Genomic DNA, 9,260 nt, shown 5'->3' on the forward strand with positions numbered 1-9,260 from the left:
CATCTGGAAGGCCGCAGTTTGACTACCCCTGCTATAGACTATAGAACAATAGAATAGTAAACAGAAGAACAGTAGGGAACAGAATATAGCATGCTAAGGCCTTGTGGTTTGATGGTTCAGGTGATGATTTACATGGGAGGGAGGCTCAGGGGGGGGGGCAGAGGAAGGAAGGAAGGGGTCGTTCTGGTCGACCTCAACCAAATTCCTAGTGGAGGAGGTCTCTTTTGCGGGCCTTGCGGAATTGTTCTAGTTCCATTAGTTTAATTAGAATTTTACTGAGTTTTATACAAGAAGAAGAGTTGGTTTTCATGCCCTGCTTTTCACTCCCTGAAGGAGTCTCAAAGCGACTCACTTGCGTTCTCCTCTTCCTACAACAGACATTTTGTGAGGTAGATGGGGCTGAAAGAGCTCTGACAGAACTTCTCTGTGAGAACAGCCCTAACAGGACTGTGACCGGCCCAAGGTCACTCAGCTGGCTGCAGGTGGAGGAGCGGAGAATTAAACCCGGCTCACCAAGATTAGAAGCTAGCATTCTTAACCACTACACCAAGCTGTTCATATGCTGTGCATTTTAACGTTGTCAACTGCCCTGAGCTGTGCTAATGCATACTGACCTAATGGGCAAAACCAAAATCTATTAAAGAATAAACGAGGACTTAAAAAAAATAAAGTCATTGTGACAGTTCTATTTCTTTCTTTCCATCTTTCAGGGGTGGGTATTTAACGTAGTCCCATGGCTAGTGGCCATTCCAGCGAGTCTGCTGAGTGGATTCCTTTCGGATCAGTTTATCAGTCAAGGTAAGTTCTCCTCGGGGTCATTTCAGTAAAGTGAGCCCATCTTGAAGAGCGGAGTCATTTCAGGGGCTGAATGACAATAGCAGGCAAATGACAGTCGCAGGTGTGATATGCTGAAGGGTAGCGAGGGTGGAGGAATCACCATGGGTAATGAGACAGGAAACCTAGATCTTGATTCAGCCCAGGAGGATCGATTGCCTTGAGCTTCATGACCAGTGGCATTATGATTAAGGTGCTCTTGAAGTCTTGCCTTTTCTACTGTTACAGACTAACACAGCTGCCCTTCTCAGTCTATCAAGGGCTTTTTTGGTACATAAAATTGGCTTGCCAGATCCCCAGTCTGTCCACTGGTGAAGGTGGTGTTGCCAGCTCCAGGCTGAGATGTGGGGACAAAGCCTGGGGAGGACAGGGACCTCGGTGGGACACTATATAGAATTAAAAACAAACAAACAAACTTTTTATCTTATTGTACTTTGTATAAGTTTTCTGACAGCCCTTCTTTTTTGCTTTCAGGCTATAAAACCATTACCGCTCGTAAGATTATGCAGGTGAGGAGGGATACCATGGTGTAGTCATAGTCCAGGGGAGGGGATAGCTATGGAAAGATCGGCACACATTCTTGTGTGAATGGTCAGTGGGTGAGGCTTTGGAGCCAGGGAACTGGAGTGTTCATGTGTGATAGAACCAGGAACGTTCTGCCTACATAGCAGGTAGTTTCAGCCCTTAGCTGTGACTCAGTGGGAGAGTGTCTGCTTGGCGTGCAGAAGGTCCCAGGTTCAATCCCCGGCTTCTCCAGTCGGACGGAGCAGTGCAAGTAAAACAAAAGGCCTTTGCCTGGGACCCTAGCCCAGTGGTTCTCAACCTTCCTAATGCCGCGACCCTGGTTGGTGACCCCCCAACCATAAAATTAGGCAAGTGTCCTTTCACAGAAATAACACCGAAACTGGCCAATGGCGTGAAGATCCATTGTTCAGCATTGTATATAAATTGGTTTCTCAGTTCAGCTCTGCCTCTTGTCCCACCATGCCGATCTCGCTCTTTTCCGCTGCTCCAGACAGATGAATGCTCTATCTCGATCTACCCTGCAAGGCTGTTGTGTGGATGGCGCCCCCCCAGCCAAGCTGCTTGCCCTGCCACGACCCCTGTGAAAGGGTCGGTCGATCCCCAAAGGGGTCCCAGGTTGAGAACTACTGTCCTAGAGAGCAGCTGCTAGTCTGAGTAGACAATTCTGACTGATGGATCCAGGACCTGGGCAGGGGTAGTCAACCTGTGGTCCTCCAGATGTTCATAGACTACGATTCCCATGAGCCTCTGCCAGGTTGACTACCTCTGGCCTAGGGCAGACGTCTTAAGTCTAGCGCTTCTGGTGTCGTTACTTTCAGGTCATCGGCTCTGGTGTCTCTAGCATTTTCGCCTTGTGCATCGGTCACACCTCCAGTTTCTGCAGGGCTGTTGTGTTTGCCTCTGCTTGCATTGGACTCCAGGGCTTCAACCACAGGTAAGGTTCCTCGCAAACCTCTTGTCGTTATAGAAACCCTACTGGGTGGAGGCGGGTCAGTGTTGGCTTCACTGGGAAAGTCTGGGTTGGCCTATATTCAGATTCCCTTTTGACCATCGCTTTGGAGGGCTGGACAGTTCTTGACTCTTGCCTTGATCTACCTCACGAGGCGGTTGTGAAGGGGAAGTGGAAAGGCTGCTGAAAGGTGGAAGCAGTCGATAAATTATAAACCATCCTGGTGAATGCCTGGTCTACTGTGCTGGAGCCCCCATTTGGCAGGCTGATGGCCCCAGGTTGTCTTCCTGGCATAAGAACATCAGAAGAGCCCTGCTGGGTCAGACCAGGGGTCCATCTAGTCCAGCATCCTGTCTCACCCAGGGGCCAACCAGTTCCTCTGGAGGGCCAACAACAGGGCAGAGAGGTGGAGGCCTTCCTAAGAACATCAGAAGAGCCCTGCTGGGTCAGACCAGGGGTCCATCCAGTCCAGCCTCCTGTCTCACACAGGGGCCAAGCAGTTCCTCTGGAGGGCCAGCAACAGGGCAGAGAGGCCGAGGCCTTCCTAAGGACATCAGGAGAGCCCTGCTGGGTCAGACCAGGGGTCCGTCCAGTCCAGCCTCCTGTCTCACACAGGGGCCAGCCAGTTCCTCTGGAGGGCCAGCAACAGGGCAGAGAGGCCGAGGCCTTCCTAAGGACATCAGGAGAGCCCTGCTAAGTCAGACCAGGGGTACATCCAGTCCAGCCTCCCGTCTCACACAGGGGCCAGCCAGTTCCTCTGGAGGGCCAGCCACAGGGTGGACCAACAACAGGGCACAGAGCCTTTGGTGGACCAGCCTTTGGTGGACCAACAACAGGGCACAGAGCCTTAGGTATCCTCTCACACAATGGCCAACCCATTCCTCGGGAGGGCCAGGAACGGGGCATAGAGGCTAAGGCCTTCCACTGCTGTTTTCTCCTGGATATTGGATTTGTTTCTAAACATGGAGGTTCTCATCAGCCACCATTGGGTAGGAGCCATTGATAGACTTCTCTTCCAGGAATCTATCTACCCTCTTTTAAAGCTGTTTATTCCTCTGGCCATCACTTGGCATCTAACCTACGAGAATTTGAGGCCACCTACCAAAAGTATCTCAGTGGGAAGATTATCTTAATCCTTCCCAGAACCGCTTGCATGCAGAGCTACAATATCCAAAATAGATCTTAGAGAGCTGCTGCTGCCAGTATGAGTGGGCTGCAGTGAGCCAGATGAACCATCAGTCCTCTGACTCAGTATAAGGCTGCATCAGTTACCCCCTATTGTAGCTCCTTTTCAGAGCTGTGGTGCTGGCTGAACTAGCTTGGTGTAGTGGTTAAGAGCGGCAGTCTCTAGTTTGGAGAGCTGGGTTTGATTCCCCACACCTCCACATGCAGCCAGTTGGGTGACCTTGGGCTCGTCACAGTCCTGTTAGAGCTGTTCTCCCAGAACAATTGTAAGCTGCTTTGAGACTCCTCTGGGTAGCTAAAAGCGGGGTATAAAAACTAACTCTCCTTCTCCTCCTCCTCCTCCTCCTCCTCCTCCTCCTCCTCCTCCTCCTCCTCCTCTTCTCCTTCTCCTTCTCCTTCTCCTCCTCTTCTCCTTCTCCTTCTTCTCACCCCCCCCTTTGTGCCTTTCCTTCTTCCTGAACAGTGGCATTGCCGTCAACGTACAGGATCTGGCCCCGTCATGTGCTGGCCTGTTGTTTGGTGAGTGTCGGATATTTTTGTTTTTCGATGGGAAGAGCCAGGGCTTGATGGTTATGGGCCACTGATGGGATAAACCCCAAGGGCACCTGAGCGTTAAATTGTGCCTGTTTTAGAGAACACCAGATACTGTTGTTGGCTGGGGAGGTTCAAGTAGAGGGAAGTTCAGAATAGGCTTTGCTACAAGAAGGGAGTCTTTAAGCGGACAAGATGAGAAGATGATCAAAGATGGCGGTAGGAAACTCTCCTTTTATGGAACGGAGAAATTGGGTTGTCATCTCCAAGGTGGGAAATTCTTGGATATTTGGAGGTAGAACTTCAGGGAGGGGTGGGAAGGGGAGGGACCCCCACCACCTTCGAAGCTTCCATTTTCTCAAGGGGAACGGATCTCTGTCATTGGGAGATCCCTACCTGGAGACTGTCAACCTTCAAGAGCCAGGGTGGTGTCATAGGCAAGAGTGTTGGACGTGTATCTGGCAGACTTGGGTTTGATTCCTCACTTGTGCCATGGAAGCCTGTTAGGATAAAACGGAGGCGAAGAAAAGGTTATAAGGTTCCTTGGGTCCCCAATGGAGAAAAAGGAGAGGTACAAAGAGAAGTCTGTGGAATTAGAACCATTCTACATCTCTGGCTTTCTTTTCCTTCTTTCCATAGGTGTGGCAAACACGGGTGGAGCTTTATTGGGTAGGTTCATTCATTCATTCATTTATTCATTATATTTATTGCCCGCCACTCTGAGCCGGCTCGTGGCAGGTTCCAGACGTCCAATAAAACCCTCAGTAATAAACCCAATAAAACGGACAGCAAATGCAATAAAACCCAAACAACATGGCTGTAAAATTGAACACCTTATCATTATGAACTTTTAATATCAGAGGTGTTATGTGCTTTCAATTATGATATGTTCTAAATGGTGACGTTCCTTGTACTGCACCACAAATTGCAACGTGAACCACCCTGAGCCGCAGGGGAGGGCGGTATATAAATGTAATAAAATAAATAATAAAAGAAACTCTCCCAGGGCCCGGATCTCCTTGGGAAGCTCATCTCACCAGGCAGGGGTCAGGGCCAAGAAAGCCCTGGGCCTTGTTGAGGCCGGACATACTTCTTTGGGGCCAGGGATCTTCTGTTGGTTGGTGTTGGCAGGGTGGAGAGCTCTCTGGGGAATGCATTCAGACAAAGTTCTTGCCCAGAAATTGGCTCTCCGCTCCAATAAGCCTCCCTTTATGTACACCCAATCAAATAATTTAATAGGCATTCTGTCACTTGAGAAAACCAGGTAGGGAATTGCTCCCTGAACGGCTGACTGGTTTCTCTCCTGTCTGTGCGTAGGTGTGGTCTGTGTTTATTTGGCTGGTCACCTGATTGAAAGCACCGGCTCCTGGACCTCCATGTTCCACCTCGTGGCGATGGTGAACATCCTCGGACTGTGTACGTTCCTGATCTTTGGGAAGGCCCAAAGAGTGGATACTGACTCTGCTTATGTAGATTTATAGGCCCTTTGGTGGGCTGGATTGAGAAGAACCCAGGACCAGCTTCAGAATGGGAATGCCCGCTCAAAGAAGACAGCGACAAAATTTAACAGCACTGGCATGAAGGAAACCCATGCATTATCAGATAGGCTGTGAGGTCATCTCCTGGCCTCCTGACCTTTTAACCACATTGTTGGGTGGGTAGACCATTTTGCCGGTGCCCTGAGAAATGTCGTGACCACCATGTGACCAATGGTGTTGGTCGCCTTCCGTTCCTTCTCAACCGGAGCAGTGTTTAAATTCCAGATGAAAAATCCTTCTCCCCAAACATCTGCTGGTTGGTTGGCAGTGGTGACCACATGGATCCCCAAAGAGTATTTTAACTTATTTTTGGCAGCCTTTGTGATGGTCTCCAGGGGTAGGAGCAGAAGCTCATGAGAACTATGAGGTCCCTTCCAACTCTATGATTCTAACTAGAGCCAGTTTGGTGTAGTGGTTAGGAGTGCGGACTTCTAATCTGGCGAGCCGGGTTCGATTCTGCGCTCCCCCACATGCATCCAGCTGGGTGACCTTGGGCTCGCCACGGCACTGATAAAATTGTTCTGACCGAGCAGTGATATCAGGGCTCTCTCAGCCTCACCCACCCCACAGGGTGTCTGTTGTGGGGAGAGGAACGTGAAGGCCGCTTTGAGCCTCCTTCGGGTAGGGAAAAGCGGCATATAAGAACCAACTCTTCTTCTTCTTCTTCTAACTACAGACCTTCCATGCTGACAGGTTGGCTGTTCTTGTTCCATGGTTCTTAAGCCTAGCAAAAACAGAAACCGAACCCAATCTGAGCTTTCCCAAATGGAACGGCAAGAACTTCTATGGCTCTTTAGTGCAGTAACTGTTCAGTGTGGCCTAGGAATCTGATGGTTTTTCTCAAGGTAGAACTTTTTCTATGGGGAAAATGACACTCCAGGACAACAGACGGGAACTGTGGGTCGCTTCCCAGTGCCTTGGATCTGAAGAAGAATGTTGTCTTTCCTTCTTCGCTTGTAAGATTAGAAAATAAAAGAAGCTATATTGGATCAGGTCAGGGACCCAACCAGTCCAACACTCTGTGTCCCACAATGGCCCACACCCAGGTGTCATCAGGAGGTCTACCAGTGGGGTCAGAACTTCAAAAACCCTCCTACTAGTCCCTCCAAGCACAAAGAATACAGAGTGACACTGCCCCAGATGTAAGGACATAAGAGAAGCCGATGCCCACCTGGTCCAACACCATATCACACAGTGACCAAAGCCCAGGGGCCATCAAGAGGTCCACCAGCAGGGCCAGATCCCAGAAGCCCTCCCACTGTTGCTACCCACAAACACCAGGAATACAAAGCATTGCTGCCCCAGAGAGTGTTCGATGTATACCTTGTGCCTAAAAGTCAGTGATGGACCTCTGCTCCATAGAAGAACATTAGAGAAGCCATGTTGGATCAGGCCAATGGCCCATCCAGTCCAACACTCTATATTACACAATGGCCAAAACCCAGAGGTCACCAGGAGACCCACTTGCGGGGCAAGAACACCAAAAAACCCTCCTGTTATTGCTCCCCCCACCAAGCACCAAGAATACAGAGCATGACTGCCCCAGATGTAAGAATATAAGAGAAGCCATGTTGAATCAGGCCAGTGGCCCATCTAGTCCAACACAGTGGGCAAAATTATCGGGAAGTCCACCAGTGGGGCCAGAACTTCAGAAACTCTTGGTCCTAGTACAAGAACTCATGGACACTCAGTGCAAGTGATGAGCAGTTGGTCTATAATTGATAAAAGGAAGCTCTTCTTCACCCAAAGACTAATTCACATGGAAATTACTGCTGCAAGAAGTGGTGGCTGCTACAAGCATAGACAGTTTTAATAGGGGACTGGATAAATATCTGGAGCAGAGGTCCATCTAAGGCTATTAGCCACAATGTATAGAGGGAACCCTTTCTCTGGGGCAGGGATGCTCTGCCTTCTTGGTGCTCAGGGAGCCACATTGGGAGGGCTTCTAGGGTTCTGGCCGCACAGGTGGACCTCCTGATGGCACCTGGGTTTGGCCATTGTGTGACACAAAGAGTGTTGGACTGGATGGGCCATGGGCCTGATCCAACATGGCGTCTCTTATGATCTTCTGCCTGGGGCAGTGATACTCTGTATCCTTGGTGCTGTGAAGGCCAAGAGTGGGAGGGCTTCTGGAGTTCTGGCTCTGCTGGTGGACCTCCCAATGGCACCTGGGTTTTGTCATGCAGAATGTTGGGCCATGTAAGCCATTAGCCTGATCCAGCACGGCTTCTCTTATGCTCTTATGGACCACTGGGCTGATCCAAACTAGACAAATTAGCAGGCAGAGAGGACACCTGGGAAACACAAAGCATCATGCTGTTGGCAGATGGGCAAGTTTTGAGTGGCAGCCACCCGTTCATAGGGAAGGCTAGATTTGCCTAAAGGTGAGTCTCGCCTCAAAATATTTGAATGTTTTCTCTCGACAGCTTGCACACCATCCCCGAGGCAGCTGTCTGCTTACTAAAGTACCTTGTTGGCTCACCTTTGCCAAGATTGCACCGATGCTAATTCGTTCTATGCGGTGGTTGTTTGTACCATCTGCAATGTTTTAGAGACTTATTGGAGGGACGGACCAGAACCAACGGGATGAAATTAATACAAAAGACATTCCGTCTAAACATCCGGAAGAAGTTCCTGACAGCTTCCCAATCTGGACAATCTCATCCTGACTCCATCCCCTCCTGGTGCCCAGGGAAAACCTTAAAAAACCATCATTGGGTTCCAAGTAGCCATTTTCCTCAAAGGAACTGATCTCTGTATTCTAGCAGTTGTAATTCTGGGATTCTGGCACTGGGCGGTGGAACTGCCACAAAATGGCTGCCCCAGGAGGCGGAGCCAGTAACAAAATGGCGCCTCGCCTTTGGAACGGCCTCCCCTTTGAAACTCTTCTGGTGCCAGGCCCAAATATTTTCCCTTGTTCCATCTTATCCTCTGCTTCTAACCTGAGGGCTGTTCCTATGGACATCGTTTTAGCCTGCTTAATATATTTTTATATGGCCTGTCTTAATATTGTTGATGATCTACAGGGTCTTCACATTGAGGGATTGTATGGTTCCTGAAAAGAAATTATTTATTTCTTTTGACTTTCTGAGCTGCCTTGAGCCGGTGAATGGGCAGGCAGTATGTAGGTTTTCTAAATAAAGAAACGTTATTTTATTGGGGTTGTTTTTCGGAGATATTTCTTGTATTGCTGCAGGCTGCCTTGTGGATTTTAAAGGCGGAATGGTGGGGACAGTGTACTGTAAATTAATAAAGGGGATTTGTGTAATGCATTTGATCATTGCTAGGATTGCCGTATTCTGAAAAGCAAAAAAGGGGACACAACATCTCCCTACTGAGTACTTCAAACGAGTGATCACTGTGACAAATTTCATTTTTAAATGCTCCTCCTATTTAAGCTGTGATAAATGCTGCCAATCAGGCATATTCCTTACCTTCCCAGCCAAAAAAGTTTTTTTCTTAAAGCCCAAAAGAAGATGTACACACACACACAAACACAAAAAACAGGACATGTGTCTGGTAAGCCTAATCATTGTACTTTTTTAAAATTTAAGAGTTACGTTTGGTATTTGAGGTTGTGTTAAAAGAATTAGCATTCCAACCCAGTTTGATTAAACCAGCCTTTTTCAACCTTTTGACTGAGGAGGAGACCCTGAAATAAATGTCCAGGTATCAAGGACTCTGGAAAAGATGTCAGC

The 9,260-nt window shown here is 48.9% G+C and overlaps 1 protein-coding gene across 1 annotated transcript in view; it reads left to right on the forward strand.

The window, feature by feature from the left end:
* Positions 1-8,718, forward strand: part of SLC17A9 (solute carrier family 17 member 9) — a 28,075-nt gene extending 19,357 nt beyond the window's left edge. The window contains exons 8-13 of the mRNA XM_077335815.1: positions 711-798; positions 1,309-1,343; positions 2,178-2,293; positions 3,957-4,012; positions 4,664-4,693; positions 5,342-8,718. Of these exons, the coding sequence (XP_077191930.1) occupies positions 711-798; positions 1,309-1,343; positions 2,178-2,293; positions 3,957-4,012; positions 4,664-4,693; positions 5,342-5,505 (489 nt within the window). The 3' untranslated portion in view covers positions 5,506-8,718. The remainder of the gene's footprint in view (positions 1-710; positions 799-1,308; positions 1,344-2,177; positions 2,294-3,956; positions 4,013-4,663; positions 4,694-5,341) is intronic.
* Positions 8,719-9,260: the final 542 nt, after the last annotated feature.

This window comes from Paroedura picta, chromosome 4 (assembly GCF_049243985.1).
Source record: "Paroedura picta isolate Pp20150507F chromosome 4, Ppicta_v3.0, whole genome shotgun sequence".
NCBI lineage: Eukaryota > Metazoa > Chordata > Lepidosauria > Squamata > Gekkonidae > Paroedura > Paroedura picta.